Raw genomic sequence first — 26,476 nt, 5'->3', positions numbered from 1 at the left:
CTTTGGTAAGTTGTGCTTTTCAAGGAATGTATCCATATTGCTCAAATTCTCATATTTTTTGGCTTAAAGTTGTTTATAAAATCCCTTCATTTTAAAAATATATAATAAATCTTTAGGCCTTTCCATTGTCTATTCCTAATATGGTAAACTGGTAATTTTCCCTCATTTCTCCTTAATCCATCTTTTTAAGGATTTATCAATCTTATTGGATTTTCAGGAAGCAACTTTTGGCATGATATATCTGTTTTCTGTGTCATTGATTTCTATTCTTATTTTATAGTTCCTTCCTTCCACTTTCTTTGGCTTATATTTGACATTTTTATAGCTTGTTAAAGTGGAACCTTAGATAACTGATTTTTCAGCTATCCTTTTTTATTATATGCATTTAGAGTTATCAATTTCCCTTCAGTTGCTTTAGTGATATCCTGCATGCTTTTAAATATCATATTTTCATTATTATTGAATGAAAACTATTTTCTAATTTTTATTGTAACTCTTCTTTGTCCCATGGATTATTTAAAGTATATTATTTAATTTTGAAGTAATTTGGATTCCAAATTTCCTAGTTAATATTTTATTATTTTTGGCCTATTCCACTGAGATATTCCACTGAGATAAGCTTCTGTATGATTTCCATTCTTTCAAATACATTTAGACTGACTTTATAGACAAGTATATGATGTATTTTTGTTAATGATCCTTGAGCACTTGTAAACAAAACGCATTCTGCAGTTGATGGATACACTGTTCTACATATGTCAGTTAGGTCAAACTGACTAATTGTAATATTCAGATGTCCTTTGTCTCTACTTCTTGCTTTGTTTGCTTATTCTATCAGTTACAGGGAGATGTGTTAAAAATACCCCACTGTGATGTTGTATTCCTGTTTCTCCTTTTAGTTCAGTCAGTTTTTGTTTTATATATTGTTATGTCTTTGTTATCATCAGTATACATATTTAGGGTTGGCATTTTTCCTGTTAAATCAGCCTTTTTATTATTACATCTATTAAAGACAAATAATGTTATTTATAATTACATTGCACTTACAAAGCTTGAAAGTAAAAAGATAGGGCAAAATGTACTAAAAAATAGTCAGTATTCAATGTAATTATTAATATATTTGAGCTTACCTACTATCTTGCTATTTGCCCCATCTATTCTTTGTTTTTTTTTTCTTTAGTTGATTAATCTGAAAAAAGAGAAAAATGTTTTATTACCCAATTTTCTCCTCTATTAGCTTGCTAGTAATAAATTATTGTATTATTTATTGGAGTTGTTACCTTAGAAATTATATTTCCTTAGTTTATTAGAATCTACCTTAAATTATTACTTGTCACTTTCCAGATAATGCACATACCTTGAAACAGTTTAGCTCTGTTTAACCTCTTGCATCCTTCATGCTATTTTAACCCCCAAACCATGATTATTGTAATGTTAAACAGATAATATTTACTTAGATTTTCTCGTACAGTTTTTCTTTTTCTGTGTTATAATTCCTCCCTGCATTATCATGCTTCCTATTGGGATAATTGTCCTTCTGCTTGGAGTATTTCTTTGAATTCTGCTGATAACAAATTTTCTGAAAGTGTTTTGATTTTGTTGTCATTTTAGAAGATACTTTTTCTCAACATAAAATTCCAGTTTGAGACTTAGGTTCTTTCAGCCTTTTAAAGATGTGTGCATCTGCCTTTTATTTCTATTGAAAAGGCAGTTGTAAGTTTTATTATCGTTCTTAGAGAGTAGTGTCTTCTTCTTTTTCTCTAGCTGACTTAAAGATATTTATCTTTAGTTTTTACAATTTTCACTATGATATGTCTAAATATGTTTTTATTTTGTATTCATTCCACTTGGAAAGCATTTATCTTCTTGAATCTATGACTAGATTTGTATCATCAGTTTTGTAAAATGTTTGCCTTAGTTTCTTTTCAAATATTGTCAGTCCCATTCCTTCTCAATTTCTTTGGCATTCCAATTGCATGTCAGACCTTTTGACCAGATTGCATATTTATTCTTTACCTTTAAAAAATTTTTCTATGATCTTCTTCTCTGTAGTTCAATCTGGTTGTTTTCTACTGATTTATTTTCCAGTTCATTAATCTTCTCTTGTACAGTGTCTAATCTTCTATTAAACCATATGTTGAATTCTTAGTTTTAGTCACTGTTTTCAGTTCTAGGAATTCCATTTGATTCTTTTTTTAATGCTTCATCTTTTCATTTATTTTCTTTAACATTTTAGTCATTGTTATTTTAGAGTCCATGCCTGATAACTATAATGTCTGGATCACCTGTAATTCTATTTTTTTCATTTTTAGTTATTTGACTCTGTTTCTTGGCATGCTTAGCAATTCTTGATTGCTTGCCTGATGGTGTATATGAAAAATTGTTGAGACTTTGGAGACTCTTCCTCTTGAGAGGAATAAATTCTTTGGCAGGCAGAGAAAATGCAGGCAGAGTATCTTGAACCAATTACAACTTACTTATGATTTGTCCTTACTTTGGGGGCATAGCCCTTTCAGAGGTTTCAACTGAAAGCCTGCTCTCTATCTGTACCTGGTCCTCCTTGGTGAACCCTTAACTTCAATTTTTGTTTTCCTAGCATTTTGCAACTGTGAAATTCTCTACTTAATGTTTCAATCTCTTATCAGCTGCTCTTTGCTTAGTTTCATGGAGTCTTATCTAACATGTGCACAACTTAGAGATTAGCAAATGCCTTAAATTAAGGAGAAATTTCCTGCTGAATATAGAATTACTTCTCTAGGGTCCCGTTTTCTTTGGGATATTTTTCCCTTGTGTTATGGCTTTCTCTGTAGACCTGAACCCAATTTTGCCTCCTTATCTTAGTGAGGCTGCCCCTAACTCTACATTTCTGTTTTATGTTTGGCTTACATGCCCTGCTCCATGAATTGGCAAATGCCATGATGAGGCAAATGGTGGTGAATATAGAGCTTTTTTCCATGGAATTCTCTTCACTCTAGGATCTAGTACATTCAAGTCCTGGTTTCCACAGTTGTCCTCTGATGCCTCCAAATAGCTGCTTGTTTGTAATTTATCCAATCTTAATAGATGTTCTCAGGGTCAGGATTCATCTGACAGTAGCTAGTTTATCATAGCTAGAAGTAGAATTTCTCCAGTTAACACTTTCTTTTTAATTTAGTTGTAAAAGTTCTTGCATTCAGGAAGCTGGACTCAATCTGCTGTTGCTATTTGACTGTGTACAGAGTCACCAGGTAGTGGTGGGCATCCAGATGCAGCTTTCTTGATGAAATGCTTAGCACAGAAACGCCAGCTCCTTCCCTTCATACGTTATGGGTAGGAGTATTGCCTTTATGTCAATACAGTCATGAAGTACTTCTTCCTAAAATATGAATCTCTATGAATGCTAATTTTAAAGGTGCTCTACGTTTTCAAAATTAGTGTTCATAGAGGCTTTTTTCTTTCAGAAAAGCTTTAAAGGCCCCAGTTTTGACTTGGAAAAAAATACACTCCATAGTATTAGCATATTAATGGTATAGACCAGCATCTTTCACACTTATGTGTTCAACTTTTCTGTTCTAGATGTTGAGAATATAGTAAGGAACAAGACAGAAAACAGCCTTTGGGGGGATTGAAATTTCCTGTGGAATCCACAATAGGAGCAGCACCATCACCATCACAGAACACATGTTTCTGAAACACTGTGTTAGACCCATCTCTATGGACATCCATTGGGCCTTATTTCTGCTTCCAGTGGTTACTGACTATTTTCAAACGCTAGCTAGTGCATGTAGATATGAAAGAGTATCTAATGGACATGGTCATTTTGAAGTGTTTTGCTTCCTCTAGGGAATATATCAGATTGAAACAGAATATTTAACTTACCACAGTGAGTCTGACTCTTAGCAGTGCATTGTCACATTTTTCAACAAGCATTGCTGCATTACTGAAATAAAATTAATTTAAATTCTCTTTAAACACATCTTTTGGTTTGATTTTCTAAATTGAAACTGTCAAGAGATCAAGTAACAGTGTCATTACATCAAAAGATAGGGAACTATGTTTTAAACAGTATCAGCCCATTTGATCTACCATACAGAACTAGGTTGGCAATTATCCTAAAAGAGTCCACTCAGCAAAAAATAAAAGAATCTGAAGAGTCAGTTAGTTATTGCATGTAAGTCTGTCTAGTGGTTTTATGTGGTTATACATATAAATGACTGCCTATATAGACATACGTACACCTGTGTATGCATACTCTTTTCCACATTCCTAGACTGACTGTTAGATAATTAGGAAAGGTATACTTTTATGCAGTCATACTGCTTTTTGAAATGGACACTTAGAACATCTGACACTTAATATTATCCATGACTCTCTTCCTGTTATCAGTGTGGATAATTGACACTTTATTCCATCTTTCTAATTTAACAGGTTTGCCTGACCCCATATATCAGAGCTATTTATTAAGACTCTGTGTAACACCCAAAGTTGTTGAGGATCACTTTTGTGTTTACACTGTAAGGTGTCAAAGGCAAGATGAAATGTAAACATGCTTTTCCAAGTCACGGTCATTTACATCTTCTGCTCTTTCTTCAGGGTCACACCTTGTGTGCTGATTTTTCATGTCATCCAGAACTTGTCCAGAACTCACAGTGGCCCTAGAAGAGTCAGAAGTGTCATGATGAGAATGACAGTGAAGAATTTGAGAGAATTTTGTCTTTTGAGGGGGAGTGTGACTGCCATCCTAGGGAAATAACTGCAAAGCCCACATCTCCAAAATTTTTGGTTTTCAGCAGGATCCAGAACTCTGTGACTGTGTAAAAATATCTGAGTTCTCAGATTCTAGATGAGACAGAACTATTCGAAGGCAGGTAATGTCTTCTGTGGAGACACTCATGTATATAGGGGAACACTTTTTTTTTTTTTTTTTTAACAGGGAAACACTTTGGTATAAGTAAAAGTATGTATGGCAATGGCATGGATCAAAACATTGCTGTGTAATTGCAGCTGACTTTGTATTGGGTTCTTTCAGTGTCAAGGCTCGTTCTTTTTCTTTCTGAGAACAACATTTTCCTCCTTATCTTCACTTAGGTCTGTGTTTCCTTAATCATCTTCAAATGTTTTTCAAATGTCCTCACTCTGTTTTTTAAATCTCATTTGTTGCCATTTTTCTCTTATAGAGAGAGGAAGTATTCTGTTTAGGTTATGTGTTTAAGGGTGAAAAGTGTTTTTTTTTTTTTTTTTTTTTTTTTTTTTTTGCGGTACGCGGGCCTCTCACTGCTGTGGCCTCTCCCGTTGCGGAGCACAGGCTCCGGACGCGCAGGCTCAGCGGCCGTGGCTCACGGGCCCAGCCGCTCCGTGGCATGTGGGATCTTCCCGGACCGGGGCACGAACCCGTGTCCCCTGCATCGACAGGCGGACTCTCAACCACTGCGCCACCAGGGAAGCCCCAAAAGGTTTTTTTTTTTTTTTTTTTTTTTTTTATGGAAAAGTGTTTATAGAATCTTCATCTGTTTCCTCTGAGCCTGATCTAATTGATGACATCATTCTATAATTTTACATGATTTGGACAATGCAGAGTGCACAGGGCAGAATGTTCAGGACGATAAACAGAACATGTTTTTGTCATTAGCCAGAGAACCCAGGCTATAACTTGTAACCCACTTACAAATTCAACCAGAGAAGATGGTCCTAGCTGATAAATTTTTTGAGGGGTGTTTGGTTGCTTGAATGCTGTGTATAGTTGAGACATGGGTCTGCATAGGGGTTCAGGCTTTGAACTCTGTGTTAACAGTTTTGATCTGGACTAGGTCATTGCTAATATCAATGATCAGGGATTTTGGAGACATTTGAATAAAATCCCTTATTAGTGACTGGAATTTTGAGACAGTAATAGATGGTCATATTAATTTCATATTAATAAATGATGAATATTTACTTGGTTCATTTCCCCTCATGCTTTGTTCTTGTTTTTTATTGTTCTCCCATGGTGTCACATTCTGTGTGAATTGGTTATTCAGGGGCCTCCTTAAGAACTCCCCCGAATGGCTGAGTACTTCAATTTGAGATACTGTTCATTGCTGTAGTTGGGGCATCATTTCCTAAAACCCACATGTCTTGGTCATCTGAACTTGATTGAACCCTTTAAACAATAAAGAGATCAGAGCAGAGAAGAGAGAATCTTACTGAGGACTTATGAAACGTCAAAATTTAACAAATATATGATCTGTTTAATTTTAGTAAGAATAAAAGTTTGGATTAGCTTGTATGAAGACATCAAAGGAAGTAAAACTGATTAGAACTTCCAAAAGCAGGGACTCACTGGTTCTCCCACTGTAATGCTTAGGGATCTATCCTGGGGGAAAAATGTAATCTGGTAAAAACTTCCTATTTCTGCCCTGCTAGGTGGCACACTGCACCTTGAGGGTCCTGGACCAATAAAAGAGTTAACCCAAGTGCTGAACGCTGTTTAGCTGCCTTGGGACATTTGTCCTCTGTTCATGGATTTAGTAATTTTAATGTAAATAGGAACCCCAGCAGCTGTGTCCCCTTAAGCATATTTTATTTAGCAGCTGAGTTATCCACGTCACTTGGCAGCTATAGATTTTCAACTTTTCCTTGTGCCAAGAGGGCAGCTGGAATAATTTGAGTACTCATTAATTTGGGAAAAATATGAGCTGTGTATGGCAGACAACATGAGTCTTCTGTATGGTGTTGTACCAGGATAAGCAGATCAGAGTAGAAGCAATTTGCCCTATTCCAAAGGGGCCCTAGGATTTTAATAAGCTGGTTATGAAAATTCTATTTCTTTGTAATTTGAAGCATCTAATTAGAGCCTCTAATTTCTCTCCTATAACGAGAGTGGATGAAGGTTAACGTTAGGCCTCCCAGGCCCTTTCACATTCATTTACAGAGAGAAATCAGGTAACAGTTGTAGCTAATTAGAACAGGGTATTAAATATTTAGTCCATCTTGATTTAACTTGGAGAATACATGCATGTTGTTGGGGTATGGAAAATGATAAAGGGAAGTTTAATTTAATTTTTAATCAAAGCTAAACTTAAAAGCAGTATAATAATTTTAACACTGACAATCCTAACCCGACAGCCAGAGCGGCAATTGCCTCTAGCCATCTGAACTGCCAAGATAAAGGAAGATGATGTCGATTTAATTTCATCGCTGAATACGTTTCCCAAGTTCAAACAGCTAAGATTTATGCAATCTGCATAAAGTACAAAGAATTCAATGATTTTTATCATAGCAGTGACATAACAAAACCACCTTTTGGATGTTTCAGAATTTGGATTTCAAGTTTGGATAACATGAGTGTGTTTTTGGGAACCATCCTAAGGAGATATATCATTCATAGGCATTTCTTTTAAGAAAGGACTGCTGTCTAATGAAACTGCTCCCTGAAAGGTAATCTTCTTCCATGAGGCAGGGCCCCTATGATAATGGGGTAGGCTTGTGCAGAATAAAGTCTGACTTTGCCATAAACTGATACTTAAACTCCTGCGTGCTGAGGACAATAAGTCATTCTTCTCTTGTCATAACCCAATCCAAATTATCTTCCTAAAGTGAGATTCAATTAAGTCAGGACATACAGATCAAAAAGAAATCCCTCAGATCCAGTCCCATGACTGACCTCTTCTCCAGGGTCTGACACAAGGGCAAAGTATCTTCAGAGTGCAATCAGTTCATAAGATAGCTCCCAGGACTCCTGTAACTTACCCGGAAGCAGGCTGTTAGGATGCCAGAATATTGTGAAAGGGCAAAGATGAGGGGAAATGGTGAAAAACTCAGAAAAATAGAAAGGTGCCAAAGAGTAACTCTAAGGCATACATTTCTCTAACTTTTCTGAGGAGGTGATTTATCGTGGCTGGTGAATCCCATCACAACTGCAGTTATTTCATTTGGGAGATGCTTGAAACGTCTTTACAGATCTGTACAACTCTCAGACTGCCTTACTTTGCTACGTTGGCTTCCAGTTGCCAGTTATTACAGAATGGTTTCTGACGGCAATAATCCTTTGAAAATCGTCTGTTATGGGGGATAATAACTGATTGTCAGAGCATTAACCACCCTCGACTTCACTTTGGGTTATTACATAACAAAAGAATGAACTGGTGGTGAGTCTGCCAGGTGTATTAAATTATATTATGCATTATAGAAGTTCTGTGATGAGGATTAGCATCCAGAAAAGGCCATCAGAAATTGCCAAACTCATTATCTGCTGAGGCAGGAGGCTGGCCTCAGGCCTGGGGATGCAAGGCTTGGGTTGTAACTATTAAGCCACTATGTCCAGTCCTTCTCTGCTCTAGCAGGGAGATGGACAAGCAGCCTACCAGCATTTCTCCTCTATTTTCCACCTCTAAAGAAAATCGAAGTATACTGCATTAACCTATGGTCAGCTGCAAAGCTGTATTGACTTACTTATTCATTTGTCTGGTTTCTTAATGGCAGGCCTACCTCTTGGGCAGTCTTCAATAGTCGTAGAATTCGGTGGACTTTCCCAACACCTCTTAGCAGACTAGATTTTTTTTTAACTTTTTATTTTATATTGGAGTAGAGTTGATTAACAATGTTGTGACAGTTTTAGGTGTACAGTGAAATGATTCAGTTATACAATACATTTTCCCATTTAGGTTGTTACACAATATTGAGCAGAGTTCCCCGTGCTGTACAGTAGGTCCTTGTTGGTTATCCATTTTAAATATAACAGTGTGTACATGTCAATCCCAAACGCCCTAACTATCCCTTCCCCCCACCCTTCCACCCTGGTAACAGTAAGTTCATTTTCTAAGTCTGTGAGTCTGCTTCTATTTTGTATATAAGTTCATTTGTATCATTTCTTTTTAGATTCAAGAAATGTAGAGGGTGCGCCTTCAGAGGGCATGATCTCTGGGAGGCTCTGCTGTAGTGTCTCAAGCACTTACAGTATCCAAAAGGGAGAAACATAAAATGAAATGATGGTTGAATACCCATGGAAATAAGCTTTGGACTGCAAATATACAGATGAATCAGGGCTTGCCTTTTCTCAACAGCTCTGGGTGATCCTTCGTGTAGCTATTGGCCCAGACCATTTCTGATGACCTGTAGAATGGTGCTGCTTCCAATTTTCAGTGGAACATACTTATGAGACCTATTTAATAGCATATCATCTCTAACACATAAGCCCTAAACTGTGCATTTTCCTACTTGAGTGTCATCTGTATGGAGTCAGGTCTTGTGACAACATTGAAACCCCCTAGTGCCTTGCACAAAGCCTGACACATAGTAGATGCTCAGTAAATATCCACTGAATGGAAATGAATGGAAATTTCTGACTGTCTTTTTCTGAAAAGTATTTTCCATATAACGAAAGTATTACATGTTCACAGTAGAAAATTTGTAAAAAAGCACTGCCAGAGATTATGGTATTAGATACTTTTCACATATATCTTCCCATTATTTTTTCTATATATGTGTATTTTTAATTTTTTATAGGTTAGATAAGACTGTCCATGGCATTTTGGAACCTATTTTGTTCGGTTAGTGATGTCTTTCCAACTCATTAAGCCATCAACTTTACCATTATTTGTAATGGCTTCATTAAAGGCCATTGAACGAATGTATTATAATCTCCTTCTGTGGGCACATTTAGATTGTAATTTTTCTCTAATACGAACAGTACTGCAACATACATCCTTTATGTTAAGTCTTTGCTTCACTCTCTGATGGTGTCCTTGGGCAACATGGAGAGACAAAAGAAAGAAAATATCTAGCAAGACTTCTGAAAAGACAAATTAATTTGGTGGGTAGAAAGGAAGGCAAATCAGGCTTTCACAGAATATAAGGCATCTGAACTTTCTCTAAAATAGGAAGGACAACATCATCTTATGGAAATCATCATTGGCTAAGTGTTTAAAAGCCATAGAATGTGGACCGTTACATTAATTCTATTTGTACATTTTAGCAAAGTAAAAAATTTGAACTTGGTGGTAAAAAAAGAAATTCCTAGAAGTGATTTCTGAGAAATGGAATTGCCATGTCAAAGGTTATATGCATTTTACATTTTTGAAACATATGGCCAAGTTATTTTCAGAAAGCTACAGTTTATATTCCCATCAGTAGAAAGACTATTTCCTAATTTTTTATTGTCATTAACAAATCATTTTCAATTTAATAGCGAAAACAAACCAGAATAACACCTCAAAACTCTTATTTTTATTTTAATTTATATTTGTATTTATGCTTAAAAGTGGGTTTAAACACTTTGGTTTTTTGTTTGTTTTGTTGCCATGAGTGTTTCTTCTTCTTTGACCTGGCAGTTCATGTCCGTTGCTCTATTACTGTGTTCTCATATCACAGTGTTGCAATTAAGAAAATGAGCTTTGGAGTCCCATGTGCCTTAAAAGGGTTCAGTAGCTGTCACTTATCTGCTCTGTGACCTGGGACAGCTTCCTACCCTTTCTAGGTCTCAGTTTCCTCATCTGTTTAAATGAGAATAATGATAGTGCCCTCCCATTGCAATCCTACCATGTATGGTATCTGGCAAAGGGCCAGTGCTCAACATCCTCAGTTTTTATACATCAGTACTCATTTACTCCCTCTATTTCTCTTGGCACATTCCTACTCCATATGTCATGATAGATTATCCCCATTTAACCTGTGTTTATACCTTTTAATTGCCTGCAATAACCACATTACTTCATTTATCTGACAAATATTTGGGGGTATCTGCTATGGGTCAGGTGCTGGATTAAGAGTTCAACAATGGTGAACAAAACATACTGTATTTCCATCATGAAGCCTATACTCTTCTCTCTCTCTCTGCGTGTGTGTGTGTGTGTGTGTGTGTGTGCAGGGAACAGAACATAGCTAAGTGACAGACAAATAAATGTAATTGTACTGAGTTCTATGCAGAAAACCGATAGGAGCTGAGACAGAATAAAAGGGGGACTTACTTTAGATAACATTAAGAGGGAGAGACTTTCAGGGGTAGAAAGTTTTATGGTAAGACATCTGTTAGAATGGTTATTATCAAAAAGACAAGAAATAACAAGTGTTGGCAAGGGTATGGGTAAGAGGAACCCTTGTGCACTATTGGCAGGAATGTAAATTAGTGCAGCCACAATGGAAAACAGTATGGAGATTCCTCAAAAAATTAAAAGTGCACTACCATGTGATCCAGCAATCTGGCAATATGTACCCACTTCTGTAGGAAGGAATTTTTCTGAAGGAAATGAAATCGCTATCTCGAAGAGATATCTGCACCGCCATATTCATTGCAGCATCATTCACAATAGCCAAGACATAGTAACAACGTAAGTGTCCATCTATAGATGAATGGATAAATGTGATATATATATAAAATGCAGTCATAAAAAAAGGAAATCCTGCCATTTGTGGCAACATGGATGGACCTTGAGGGTATTATGATAAGTGAAATAAGTTGGACAGAGAAAGGCAAATATCAGTACTACATGATCTCACTTATATGTGGAATCTAAAAAAAACTAAAATAACAAAACTGATATAAACAGAGAGTAGAATGGTATTGCCAGGGGCTGTGGAGAGAGGAGTGAGGGGAATGGGGAAGATGCTGGTCAAAGGCTGCAAACTTCCAGTTACAATATAAATAAGTTCTGGGGATCTAATATACAGCATGGTGAGTATAGTTAACAATACTGTATCATATACTTGAAAGTTGCAGAGAGTAAATCATAACTGTTCTTACTAGAAAAATAAAAGTAGTAATTGTGTGAGGTGATGAATGTGTTAACTAACCTTATGGCCATCATTTTGCAATATATCCACTTATCAAATCATCATATTATAGACCTTAAACTTATACAATGTTATACATCAATTATATCCCAATGAAGCAGGGGGAAAACAATTAAATTTTTAAAAAATGCTTAGTTTATCAATTTAAATAATAAATGTACATTTCTTTGTGCAATGCATAAAGTAATAAACTACAGGTAAAAGACTGAAGAAACCCCACAAGTTCCTCCTTATCTACTGGCATTTGGGCTACAGGGCTCAAGATGGCCTGTATCCTATTCAGGAAACTAAGCTGTTTAGGGGGATAAGTGCAGAAGTGATGCAGTTCTGAAAGAAGATGATGCTTTTTAGGGCTCTACCATGGTCCCCCTAACCAGAGAGAAAAACAAACCCATGTCCTCAGTGTTGCTCACAAAGTTAGGATAGAGATAGTGTAAAAAATTGAGGAGGGTCTTCACCAGCAACTTTTGAGAAGTCGGCAGTAGTGAGTAACAGAACAGCAGGCCCATCTCCTCTCTCTCTCTCTATTTTTCTTTATATCTCTTTGCCTTCCTCTTTCTATAAAATGTATTTTCAAAACTTACAACTTCAGCGAGGGTGGAGACCATATGGTTTTTTCCTCCCCACAGTGTCTCCAGCATTGAGCAGAGGGTTTAGTACTATGATGGGTACCCCATTAATACCTGATGGATGGAAGAGTAGATAGGAGGGTGGGTAGATAGGAAACAGAAAACAGAAAAGGTAATACAAATTAGAGTTCAGTAGGACAGAAAAACGGACACCAAAGTCAGGGGTATAAAAGTAGAGCCCAAAACAACTTATCTCAGAGGGGTTGTAGCCCTCTGCTTGAGGCAGCCAGTGCAGAGCAGGAACCCAGGACAGCTGTAAGACTCACAGTCTGTAAGAATAAAACATAACAGTTGCTTAGGATAAAATACAACTTTTACTGATGGAAGACAATAAATTTTCCCCGGGAGTTTCTCAAAAAGAAGACAATGGCTCCCCAATCCCTATGGCACTTTCATTTACCACTTTCCTGTCCTGTCTACTTGAGGCCTTTACTCATTTATGTTAATTTAGTGGCTCTCTAGAGTAGGATCTTCAAAGAACTTGGGGGCTTGCTCTCACAATGGAAGTTCTAGGTTTGGGGTACACCAGAATCCCTGGAGGGGGCAGAGGTTGGTGTATAGATAATGAACATGTATAGATGGCCAAAACCCCAGAGGTGATTCTGATACACACACACACCCTAGCTCTCCCCAGGAGCCATGTCCCTACCTGTCTACCTTTTGGAGGATCACAGGTAAAATGGAATGAACACTGTCCTCAACAATACCCTTGCAGTTTTCTGACAAGCCCGTGACTTTTCTTACTGACAGGAAGCCCCAGAAGGCAGTAGGTGAGATGACAGCAGAAGCTGCTATTTTGTACTCATTTTTAGTGACAGGATGGATTGGTTGGGGAAATAGAAGTGACAAGAACCTTGGGAGAAAGCAACAGTGCTAGCTTAGAATTCACAACAGCTGTTGGTTTTAATGGGTTTGAGAATGATTGGGGCAGAATTCCAAACTCCTACATCCTTGACCTATAACCTGCCGCTGTACTGAGTCACCAGGATGGTTCGTGGAGGGGGTGCTCTATCCAAATCATGCTGCTGCTTCTGTGGGTTTTGGCTACAAATCCCAGTGAGAACACACAAGGACCACACTTGTGCCCAAGGCCAAGTGGGCCTTGGTCCTGTACCCTGATCTGGGCCCTTGGAGTCTCCCCAGTCCAGAGGTAGAGGAAGGCAAAGAGAGACAAACTTGTGGGGAGGAACATTAAGGAAAAAGGAGCTTTGCTCTAAGGTCTGGAGAGGCAGGCCCAAGTCAAGTCTTCAATCTTTGCACTCCTAGGCTTTTCCCCAGTCGATATTCTCTTTAGGGTCCAGGCAAGAAGGACCATTGGAGGTCTCCTTTTAGAAAGAATCCCCCGCCACACACACTCTTTTGCACCCCAACCCCTACCATTTTACTTTGTTTCATTTAACAGCAATCCTGCCATGTGGGTCCTATTATGTTAACCATAGTATCTTACAAGTAAGGAAAGGAGGCTTAGACAGTCTTCAGCTCCTTCAGAGAAGACCTAGATTCTAAGACTAGGTGTGTCCAATTCCTAATTCTTAACCCTGTCTTGTATCCACTGCATTCTGCTAACCTGCCCACCCAGTCATCTCTGTTTTCCATGAAATGATGCCATCTGTCCAAATTGTCACAAACTATGGGGGAAAAGGAGAGAATTCCACTGAAAGTTGCTTGGAATAGGAAGGGTCACATCACTATTTTAAGATGTAGTCTTTTCCCTGCTAGGTAATCTCTGAAGCAGGCAGTAATTTAAAATACAGTTGGCTTCAATCTTTGCATGGTTTTCATCTAGAATCAAGGGGAAGAACCTAGGAAGAAACATATTATAAATCTGATCATCCACCCATGGACGGCCTTAAATAAGACACCATTTTATGGCCCCTAAAGCTGAGACTGTAATAACAAAGACCAGAGCTTTTTCATTTCTCCATTTCTTCCTGTTTTATCACTGAGCTTCAGTGTAAAAAGAAACCAAGGGAACTGAGCAGAGGGAGAGTAAAAACTTCAGCTGATTGATAGCAGACCAGTCTGGAAAAATAGGAAAGTATTTAAAATGGAGTTAGTAATGAAGGAAAGGGCTCTAACTCTGATAAATTCTAGTATATCCCATGCTGACTTCTTTTGACTTCCAAAATTTGTGAAAAGAAATGAAGAAAAAGTGGGTGACTGATATAGATTGAGAATCTACCATATGCTGGATGCTTAGTTGGGCACAGTTGCCTCATTCTGCCCTCACAACATCTATATTTCTGTTTGGAGGGAGAAATAGATGTAAATCAAATAAACAAACAAATCATAAAGATAACTGCAAAATGTACTAAGCGCCATGGAGGAGACAAATGGAGTGATCCAAAGGAGGGGAACTGGGGTCAGAGGGAGTTAGCCATGCAAAATGGGAGGAGAAGAGTATTCCAGGCAATGGGAAAGGTGGAGGCAAAGACTCTAAAGCTAGAACGGTTTTGTCATATTTCCACGTCCTCCAGGGCATCTAGCTGTGATAAGGAGTTTGCAATATATCCTAAGTGCAATGGGAAGACATCAGAGGGTTCTAACCCAGGGAGTCACACGATCCCATGATGTTTCATGAGCAAAAATACTGCCATCCCAATTTGTGGAACAATTAGCTTCTCTTTCCATAAGTGGATTTTCTGATCTGTTTTGCTTAATTTAACAGCTTTACATACATGAGTTTCTTTTTGTTTATTGTATTGAATCTGTAAGGCTTCTTGGAAGATGGGGCATACTTGTTAACAAATAACTGATCTCTCCAGGCCTAAGAGGGCAAGAGAGGCAGAGAGGGACCTCCCAGCTGACCTCACCTCACCCATGGGAGGTGAGTTTTTTTTTCAAGAGTCTTCCTATCAGTAGAAGGGGACTTTTATGGCATTGCCAATCAACAAGTGTTTGAGTGCTGGCTCTTTGCCAAGTATTGTGCTGGATTCTATGGATTCAAAAATGAATGAGACAGGAATCAAGTCTGTCTGTCCATTCCATCCCTGCTCCTTTAAATGTGCTCCTTCAGAGGTTCCATGACTTGATGTCATCATACAAACTCAGGGTTTACAGTGATGCCCGTTCTGTCTCAGGGCTCTTGACATCTTATTCCTCCATGTTGAGGACTTATTCCTCATGCAACTTTTCTGGATCTGACCATGGATATCCAATATCTAGTACTCACTGAATCATCAAAGAATAAGCACGCAAATGAGTGAATGAACTTCTCTCTCAATTTGGCAAGCACTTAAGATGAAAGTGCCCATCTTGTTTGTCCAAAGAACACAATCTGTTTTTGAGAAATTTATAGTGCATAATACAAGAATTATATAAGACAGCAGTTTTTAACCTGGAATCCAGAGGGTTCTTAGAGAATCCCAGTTTGGACTTTGGTGGAGGAGATACCTCAAACCTCATGAATCTTATCTGAAATTGTGAATGTACATCCTTCAGCCTTTTTTGTGGGGAGAAAGTCCATAGCCCTTGTCAAATTCATGGTGGATCTCATGACTTCGCAAAGGTTAATAGAAGGTTTCATGTTATACCTCTGATGTTACTCTGATTGTGTTAGGAACTCTCAATCTCATTATCCTTAGCTTGTCAAAACCCTTCTCTTAGAAAAATCCTCTTCTTTACTCACAAAAGTCAGTTTCCTCTTCAATCAAACCTCTGGGTACGGTTAGGGAGGCATCCATGAATAAGAGATTTGGCTTTCCTGGGCTCACCTTGTTTGGTTTTACTGCAACAAACTGTCTGAAACACAAGTGGAATGCAACCCTAGCTGACTGGAACTCATTGCTTCCAACCTGTCTTTTCATTTATTATCTCATTTACCATTGATCACAGTAAATGGATGAATGAATGATCCATGTGTAGGTGGAGAAAGCAGTTCAGAGGGTTTCACTAACTTAGTCAAGATTGCCAAGACAGTAAGTATGGATTTGGACTCACCTGGAACCCAATTCTCCTGATTCCCAACTGTTTTAAGCGTACTCAGTATTCGTTTTAATCAAATATAGTAAGGCACATAGACATGGAAATGACTGTCATGAAGGAAGAAGTTTATTATGCTCATAGACCCCTGGAAGCAAGAGGCATGTCATACTATGCAGGGCCACACGGGGAAGCACCAATACAAGATGAGTGACGGTGGAGAGGGGAACTGATGGGCTGAAGCCTTCATTGTGGTTTTTGTGGGAAGAAAGAGGCAAAGCAGGATAAGCAGGCTTAGAATTGAATAATTTCAGTGGGCTCAGGGATGTAGGGACTGTCCCTAGCTCTCTGGTACCTATCTGGCCCTGGAGTGATTAGGGCAGGTGGATAATGGCCCTGGGTGTGCACACCTGATAAAAGGAGATAGTTGGGGGCATGGGGTCTGGATTGGTTGGTTTACATATCAAAGGTGCACTTGAAGGCAAATTGTTTACTATCTCCAAAATTGGCTAACTAATTGGGATGGGCAGTTTCTCCAGGACAGTAAGTCCCCAGATATCAGAGCATCAAAAATACCCCCTGAATGCAGTTAATGGAGCTGGATAGTCTAATGAATTGTATCACCCACCTTTGAGGAAATTGATATCTTGACTTCTTACTGCTTCTTGAAGTGGTGTGTAATCTCTATTCCACAGTGCTAACCTAAGTGTTAACAGTCTCTGGGTGACCCAGAGACAGCCATCTCCTTCACTTGGAAAAATACATGGCCATAAAACTGGACTTCCATCCCTGGCCAGAAGATTACAAGTGGCAATTTTTTCTGAATTAGGATATTTTCAGTACCACACATGAGATATCAGGCACTGTGCTTGAGAGGAAGGAGATTATACAGACTCTTAGAGCATCCCCAGAATGACAGTCGATTTTTCATAATGGTCTATGATATTCATTTGTTGAAATTTTATTACTTTTGTAATTTAATTCAATTTATCCCATTTTATTGCTGCTCAGGGCACTGTTACCTTATTTGCCTCTCTTGTCCTTCTGGATAAAGATGTTTCTTCTTTTATTATGAGCATGATGGCTTCTAGATTAAAGCAGCCTGCTCAATAAAACTGTTTTCATTGGCATCCACCTTCTCTGAGCCCACCTCTACTCTTGCAGAATTTTCATGAAGACAAATATTGGCAGTGATTTATGAAGGATTTTTGTGGTTAATCAAGTTCCAGCTCTCATTTTCTGCTTAGAGATTAAAGGTTTTATTCAGAAATGCTTCCCTGCATCGGAAATCATAGAAATGAGCAAATAACAATAGAAGTTGGTTAGGAATATTTTTTGTGAAGATACAGGTTAAGAACTTAGTAACAATTGACTTTAAAACACAAAGACATCAGAAGACTTCTTTCTAAAGCTGAAGTTGTGTACCATTTTTGAGAAATCCTGGGTATATTTTAGGGAATAATTGAGTTGGACAGTGAGTCAAAAGGGACAAAAGTCGGTGAGAAGATGTGAAGGTGAGTCTACGTGCTTGTTTGCAGAGGCTGCTAGCTGAATTGAAATATGGAACACATGGGTGTGGGCAACCATATGTAACTGGATGATTCAGCAAATTTTATTTATACTTATAACCCATAAATTGCATGTTTTTAAAGGTAGAAATACTGAATTTATAGTTAAATGTTATTTTAAAGTAAAAGATTGCCTTCGTTTTTAAAAACAAAAGTAAAGACTGTATATTTGGAGGCTCCTCAGTGCCCTGTCCCCAGCCCTTTCCTCTGTATCGGGACCCAATAGTGGGGCTATTGTAATTTCAAGAAGCAATGCTTTGGGTGTGAACACCCAGCTCAGCAGCTACAGACATCTGGGTACAGATCTGTCCTTTCTTGGAGAAAGAAGAAAGTGCAGTTGGCTGATCCTGCTTACCCAGTCTAGCTGGTGTCTGATATTCCTGCTTTGCTGGATTGACACAGGCTTCTTTAAAAATGTCCTCTTGATCCAGCTCCTCTGTTTCTTTTTTTAACCACCCAGTGGCTTGTAAACTCCTTGAAGTTTAGCCTCAATCCTTTGCAATCTATAGAATCACTTTATTGGAAATGGCCTCAAATATTTCTTAATTCCCAATGCCACTTCTTTTTGTTCAGGCCTTATCTTTTTGGTGATATGTTTTTAAAGTGTTGGACTCCAGCCACCTGTTTCAGACCCATCATGGGTGCTTCTAAAAAATGTAGATCCCTGGGCCTACTTAATCTGAATCTCTGGAGGATGGGTGCTGGGGACTGGTTATTCCGATGCCCAGTGAAGTCTGAGACCTCTCACCCACATGGCTAGGCCACTGTCATCTCTCACCTGCAGTGTTTCAGTGGCCTCCTACTTAGTGTCTGTGCTTCTATTCTTATCTCCCTATGGCTGTGGTCCTTAAACTTGGATGCAAATTGGACTCTCCATGGGGAGAATAAAAGTTGGGCCCTGCCCAAATCAGAGGTTCTGATTTGATTGTCTCAGTTGGGCCCCAGGCATTCAAAACTGTAAGAACATCACAGGAAAGCTGAATGGGCAGCCAGGATGAGCACAAATCTCTAAGGCCTGTTCTCCACACTGCAGACAGAATGATCCTTTCACAGGATATGTGTCAATCCACATCAGGCTTCTACTGAGTTCCTCCTATGGCTTCTGTTCTTGCTACAGAAAAAGCCCGGGCTCTAACAGAGACTGCAAGGCCCACATGATTAGGCACCTGTTGTCTGTCCAAGTTCATCCTGTACAATCTCTCCTACCTGACTCCACGTCATCCATACTGGTCTTGTCAATATCCCTTGAGTATCCCTATCTCAAGGCTTTGTACCTTCTGCTCCCTTCACCTGGAACATTCTTCCCCAATAGCCATATGTCTTGCTCCCCAGTTCCACCCATGTCTTGTCCAGATCCCTGCTCAAGCAGCACCTTATTGGGGAGGCCTTCCCTTCCTCCCTTTCTAAAATAGCAGCCCCCATCATTCTCCATTGCATAACCCTGCTTTATTTTCTTTATAAGCTTTTAATCCAACAAATACATAATCATTTTATGAATCTGCCATTTATCATCTGTTTTACTCTCATGAAAATGTAGGCTCCCTGAGGACAGAGTTTGTTCTCTTTACCCATCGTATCCCCAACACTAAGAATGGTCCCTGGCACATACTTGGTGCTCAGAAGTTACTTGTGACAGATGATGAATGCTACCCTTGGACTGTCTCAAAAGCATGGGCGTTGGTTATTTCTCCTTCAACACTGAAGGGAGTTGTGAAGGCAGCAGCAGCCTGTTTCCTGGCTGTACAGTTGCCCCATTATAGTTCTGCTGGCAGCCACTCTCCTTCCCCGGTTTAATGGCTGTAGAAAGGAGAGAATTTGATTGATTATTTTTGCAAACTCAAACTACCCTATGTGCACTAAAGGTTGAGAGGAATAGTACTCCTCTAAGTTTCTGGAGGGAATTGTATCTAAATGAGTAAGAAGCATAATCTGTGTTTTGGAAAAACTGGATTGAGTTCTTTGTGTCATCTGGGAAGTTTTATACTAAGTTAAATTAAGTGACTTTGAGCTTTGAAATGTCTACATCCTAACGTTTTATGAAGCTTAATTGGGTTTGTAGAATATTTAAAGACCATCCAAACTCAAATGGGAGATCAAAATGAACTAATAGGTTGGTGTAGACTTCCCCCTGCCTCCTGCCTTTGTGCTGCAGTCATGAAAGTGATGCATTCATACCTGTGGATGATGAGCACAAAAGCCTGGCTTTCTGGGGAGTTTTGGTGTGTCCTGATGACTGCCCTGGTCTGAACTGTGCCATGGCCCCTTCCCATGATCATCTGTGCTATGAACCTGGCTTTCAGAACCATCCCCATCTGTCTCTGCTAAGGAGGCTTGCCATATAATAAAAGTAGTTGGGCTCTAGGCAGACTTGTCAAAGTTTGTTTGGTGGAGCTTCTTAGGGAAGAAATCTCCAATTATTGGACATAAAATCCAAAAGGTTACAGAATCTGTTAGAGATGGAAATGAGGAGCAGTTTGACTCTATTACTCATAGAGGTTTTGCACTCCTTTCATTGAGCAGTGGAGTAAGGCAGCCCACCCTACAAGATGCAAGGCCAGAACTTAATTTCCACAGGTCATCTCTTCTCCTATTTGATTTTCACTGATACATTTACTTTTCCTATGTCCTTGGAGAATGGTTCAGGAAGTAGCAGTGTCATTACTTTCTTTTCATTTAAAATGATCTTTAATTATTAAAGCAATATTTGTTCATTTGTAAAAACATTCAAAGGATATAGAAGTTTACAGAGTAAAAAGTGTAAGTCCCCTTTAAAAAAAAATAGGATTCTATGCTACACAATATCCCACAACTTGCTTTCCCCCTTGCCAAGTTATAATGGATGTCTTTCTCATGAGTACATAGCTGCATGGTATTCCACTACATGAATGTCCCATGAGTTTTTTAGCCAATCAGCTATCAAGAGAAACTTGGAATTTAACAGGTTTTAACCATTACAAATAATAAAGGTGAAGGTCCTTGTTTTTTACATATTTGTGTATTTGTGAAAATGTCTAAAACCGAATTATAGGGCTTTAAGAAGATGTGCACTCTACAATTCTCCATACATCTGTGACTTTGTGTCATCTCTGTTAGACCTGCTTGGCCCCCATAGGCATTTTATTTGTTATCCTGGCTATAGATAAATACCTAGAGCTAGAATTACTGAGTCTGAAAAATTACAAATATAAAATGCTGTTGTTAAATGGATCTCCAGAATATTTATTTTGGAGTAAAGTCCCTTCATTTTGTTGCCAGTTGAAAGGCATTATTGTGAGAAATCCAGGGCATGAACCCAGTATTGTTTGATTATGTTTATTTTATACGCAGAGAGGCAACGAGTCATTTCCACGCCATTTCTACTCAAATAAGGGGGCCAATTCACTGGGAGCCAAGGGCTGCACATAAATGGAAATATTTAACGTGATTCTGATTTTCTTTCATAAGCAATAAAATAAAATACAAACCAACAAAATGAGTATAATGCTATAAATGTCTTTGCACATACCTGACCCAGGGGATGGTGCTGACTGGAGAAGCCACAGTAGTGTTGGCAGTAGGGGCAGCAGTGCTAGTGGAGGGGGTCGTGGTGCTGGTTTTCATGATTGTGTAATCATGTCTGGTCTGAAGTTTGGTGCAATCCTACTGGTTTTCCAAATGGGTTGCCATCTTTTAAAATCAGAAACTGTGTAAGTTTTCCTGAATGGTTCACAGAACTGTTCTGGGGTTTTAACTATGCCTCCAAGAGAGAACTCAGTTTGTCCTCAGGTGCTTCATCTGGATGGCAGAGGAGGTTTGGCACCTGCAGGTACCTTTGCTCAGAACAAATAGGCTGCTTTGCGTCAGGTCTTTTCCTCTTTGCCTGCAAAGATAGACTCACAGCTTCACTTCCTAAGAGCTATCTTTTATGCTTTCTGCTTCGTTAAGAACTTGCTTTGTGCAGGTTTTTATTAGTCTGATGTTTTCCTTTTAAATAAATTGAATTTGAAATGAAAGGTAAAGATCTTTGAAGAAAAAAGCCTGAGGCTGGTCTGGCTCCCGTGAGTACTAGCTCAGGGCCTTGTAGCTGGCTGGGTTGACAGAACCGGCATCTCCAGGAAACTGAGGGGAGACCCCAGTGTTGTCCTGAGGTCATGGAAGACCTGTCTCATTAGATAAGTACTTGATGAAACTAAGCAAATCACTTTACTTAACCGAGCCTCAGTTTTCCCTAAATCAGACATTTTCAGCTAAAAGCCAACAGTGGCCAGGCAGGAAAAGTGAACAGGGGACAGCTCTGTGTAGGAAGGTCAGTGGTGACCACTTTGGGCCTATGAGGTTGCATCTTCTATTTTTTTTCCCCAAGAGAGTCAGAATCTCCCAATTAAAAAAAAAAATCCCTCCTCCCAATGTGATTCCAGTGGGAATAGTGTGGAAAAGAACTGGGGGAATGGAAGAGGCAAAGCAAAGGCCTCTCTGTCTGCTCATCTGCCCCGGAAGCCCCCTTGCAGGAACTGTTGATGGATGAAATAACTGCCTTACTGAACACAAATGAGGACAGACTAAGGCTACACAATGATAATGTATATTTAAACATCTCTTTAAGTTGGAAATAAACCATCACGTAAGAACTAGTCTTCCAGTTATATGTGTCAGTTAAGAGGATACTCGTAACTAAAGCAAAATCTTAATTTTCAGTCAGCTATGTGCATTTACATTTTTATCCATTCACTTATTGAGTTGTAATGTTCCAAGCACTGTGCCGCATCAAAGCACAGCCATCCTTTCCCTTGTCAGGTGGATGGTCTAGTGGAGATCAACCTCACAGGTATAACCACACAAGATACTAGTTAACAACAGTCGCAATAATGGCTCTGAAGGAACCGTAGGGGTGCTTGACCCAGTCTGGCTGAGTGGAGGAGACATCAGCTGGAAAGACTTTGGGACCACATGTTGAATGTAATTCATCTAATACCATGTCTGCATTTAACTCAGTCATAAATTGGTGGCCGAAGGACTGAATTCACCTGCCAGAAGAATTTTGTTGGGACTGTGTGGTATTGACCCACATGCCATTTAAAATGTGAACCAAAGGATTTTAACCCTTTTAATTTCTTGTTTTTCTTCCATCTAACCCTCAAGTACAACTCTGGGAGGTGGGTTGTACTTTATTTCAAAGAATTCTGGCCTCATAATAGAGATTTGAGAAGGCAATAGAAAGTGAGAGAAATAGAAAGTGTGTTCTCTGCTCTTTAGGAGCCAAAGTTTAGGAAGGCTAGAGAGGGTTCCCTTTGGTCTCCTGGCTATAGGCTGTGCCTCTCATCCCAATTAATTACCACCACAGACAGTAAGAGAGTGTCTTCAGCCTGTTCTCACCATTGGGTGGGTGGGGGGCATGCTGAAGTTCTTTCGGTGGTGTTTTTATTCCCAAGAAGAGCACACTCTGTACTTCCTGTGCGGATGAGGAAAGTGGTTGCCAGTTTGGTCCAGACCTGGATGATCTTTGTCCATATATGTGTAGCAAACCCAGGCCCACGATGCTGCCAGTCTTCCGTTTCAAGTTATTCTCCTCTGTCGCAAGTTGCACACCGAAAAACAATCACCACCAGTGCCATATGGGTTAAAAGATCAAAGGCCCGAGTTTTGAATATATTTCTAGCTGACTTTACTTCAAATGTCTTAAATATGTTTCTAAAGATGGGAAGCATGGAGCATTAAAGAGGTAAACCACATGCGTGTGAGCCATACTTGTGGTCTGGGCAGGAGGGTGAAAAGTGAAAACCACTGATCCGTGTGTTCCTCTTCCTCTCAGGTTCGCATCTTCACGTACCTCATTGGAAGAGAGGCTGCTTTTGCAGACAATCTCAAGTGGATGGCCTGTGCCAATAAAGGTATGTCCCCCGATGGGTTCAGTTCTGAATAACTTCTCTGTGGATGAGTAGAAACAGAGACAGTCACGAGAAAGTGGAGAGTTCTATCAGAAGGCTATGAATTCTAAGATAAGGTCTGGATGTTTCTAAATGATTATGACTGACTTGTAACAACTTCTCCCAAAATGTGTTTATAAACTTTGAGGACATAGTCAAGTGGAGTGGTTAAGCCTCTCCACTCTATTGCTTAGTAGCTGAGTGACCTTGGAAGAATTACTATGGCAGAGCCATTTATCATGCCCCAAATATCCATGTGCTTACTCACCATTCCCAGCCCCCTTTTACTGGTTCTGGCCAACAGGCTTTAAGCAAAGCCAATCTGGGTCATTTATGGGCTAAAGCATTTAAGAGCTGGTTTGGTGGTATCTATATTCTTTTCTGCTCCTGTGAACTCTGAAGCTACATGATGGAATAGATGAAATAGCCTGGATTCCTGAGTGGCCGCATGGAGCAGATGCCTTTCCGCTCACCCTGTCTTCTGCCATCTGCCAGCCCATGATGGATATATAGTCTGTGTGATAAACCTTGGTGTTAAGCCACTGAGATTTCCAGTTTGATATGTTCCCATAGCATAACTTATCCTACATAACTAATTAACTTAGTTAACTGTAATCTGCTTCAGTTTTCTAATCTTCAAAGTGGAGAGGTTGATAATAGCTTTTCTTTTTGATTTTTATTGAATATAGGGTTAAAAAATGAAATGGTACAGATTATGTGCCTAGTTCAGTGCTGAGACCTAGTAAGTGCTCAATAATTGTTGGGTTTTCTACATTCACAGGTTAATTTTCTACATTCACAGGCCCTGATGTGTGTTGGAAACAATGCTTTAGGGAAGGCACAGGGAGGGAAGGAACAGGGCCTCCAGTCTTATGAAGGGCTTCTTTTCAGTCTACACACAACCAAGAAGGCAAAGCATAGGAGGCAAATAGGTGGTATATTCTAGATTCCTTGAGTCTTAACCCAAACTCCTTGAGTTCAAATCCAACCTCTACCAAACACCAATCACGGTGGTGGATGTTACCATACCTACCTGGGTCTGAGTTATGTCACCTACAGAACAGAGATAGTGATGATACCTGCCCCAGACAGATGCTGTGAGCATGAATGAGGCCGTGCAGGTAAAGCTGGCAGCTCAGTGCCTGGCACAGAAATGCCCCATATGATTTCCTAGTGTTAACATTGATCTGTGGTTATGTCTTATCTCTGCTCTGAGGCCATACAGTCCCTGAGAGCAGCCTGTCACTCTGATTTCCTCTTGAGCACTCAGCCCAACCTCCTGCTCTATGTGGAGTGGCTGCTTCTTTAAGGTTTGAAAAATGAGCAAATTGACTATAAATACTAATAAAGGAAGATATGTCCTGTTGCACAATAAATTGGTATTGGTGGATGTAGGTGGTCTATTTCTACATTGCCTGTTATGCCGTCCTTTATTAAAGTTCCAATGTATGTATGTTAGTGGACGAAAGAGGACTCAGGGAAGGGTTGGCAGATCTCAGCTTTAGTTTTGGTGACTTAAGACAAAGTTATTTTAGTTGCAAGCAACCAAAGTTGCTCCCTGAAATTAAAAAGAAGAGTGTTTTGGAGAGAGAGGAGAGTGAGTCAGAACCCAGAGTGGGAAGGGAAGCTTATGTCTCATGAGGGACCAGGGGCTGTGTTTTTGTTTTTCGTTTCCTTCTTGGTTTCTTTCTACATTCCGTGGCATTCTTCTTCTCTGTAGTTAGACCTTCTCTGCTAGGGCATGTGCATGTCAAAAATGGCTACCCCACGTTGTGCATACCCATCTATCCACACAACACCTATTGTGGAGAAAGGAGAGTTTATATCTTCTCCAAAAAATGATTCTGACACCCAGCTTGGGACAGGTCTTCCCCTGCTGAATTGTATGTAGGCAGAGGTAAGCCCACAAAGAAAAATATATGTGCTCTGCAAGTGGATGGACACAGGAAGTTCTCAGGGAATAGGTGCCTAGCCAAGCAAGTAAACCTCTGCCTCACTTTCCCTTCGCTTGGCATTGTGTTTTATTATCTGCTTCTACTTGGAGAAATCTTTGAAGCAAGTCTCAATTTCCTCATCTAAAAATGGAGAACTGCATGAAAGGTTTGAACATTGCCTTGAAGCTCTAAAATAACATGTTCTGCAATTATTTTAGTTTATTGGCTGGCTCACTTCACTCAAAGGTATCAGTAATTCTGATTGTCTCAGAGTAATGCATTTGGCTTCATTTGAAGGGGAAATATACAAGAGAAGTAGGCATGAGGAGATGGAGGCTGAATGGACCCTAGGTTGCCTCTGAGAAAACAGACCATTGAGATAATTTTTGGAACTTCACTGACATTTGAGTGAGCTACAGTTTCTCAGTTTTTTCCTTGATTCTGTGGCCTTGAAAGAAAGAGTTCCTTTCCATTTTTTAATTTTTAAAAGTTTTCATGTTATTCCTGCCACATCAGACTGCAATTCTTCCCATCAGCGAGTATGCATTTAGTCATGGGTTATTGTTTTTACCACTGTCTGTGTCCAGCTGATGAAAATTACTCAAATTGAAGTCTTGTCTTAATCAACTAATATTACACCATAATTTAGTTTTAGTCATTGTTTATAAGAATCTTTGAAGAATCCTTTTGAAGACAATTTAGTCAACTCAGAGTATTTCGGGGCCTGGCCATAGAATATAGCCCTTTAGATTTATAAGTTCTGAGCCCAGCAACTT

The 26,476-nt window shown here is 39.3% G+C and overlaps 1 protein-coding gene across 1 annotated transcript in view; it reads left to right on the top strand.

Annotated features, from left to right (window-relative positions):
- Positions 1 to 26,476, top strand: part of CACNA2D3 (calcium voltage-gated channel auxiliary subunit alpha2delta 3) — a gene marked incomplete at both ends in the record, with an annotated part of 788,351 nt that overhangs the window by 484,707 nt on the left and 277,168 nt on the right. The window contains one exon of the mRNA XM_081246546.1: positions 23,652 to 23,730. Within this exon, the coding sequence (XP_081102672.1) occupies positions 23,652 to 23,730 (79 nt within the window). The remainder of the gene's footprint in view (positions 1 to 23,651; positions 23,731 to 26,476) is intronic.

The sequence above is a fragment of the Mesoplodon bidens genome (assembly GCF_964165515.1).
Source record: "Mesoplodon bidens genome assembly, chromosome: 10".
NCBI lineage: Eukaryota > Metazoa > Chordata > Mammalia > Artiodactyla > Ziphiidae > Mesoplodon > Mesoplodon bidens.
Note: the sequence above shows the minus strand (reverse complement) of the source record. Positions and strands in the feature narration are given on the sequence as shown.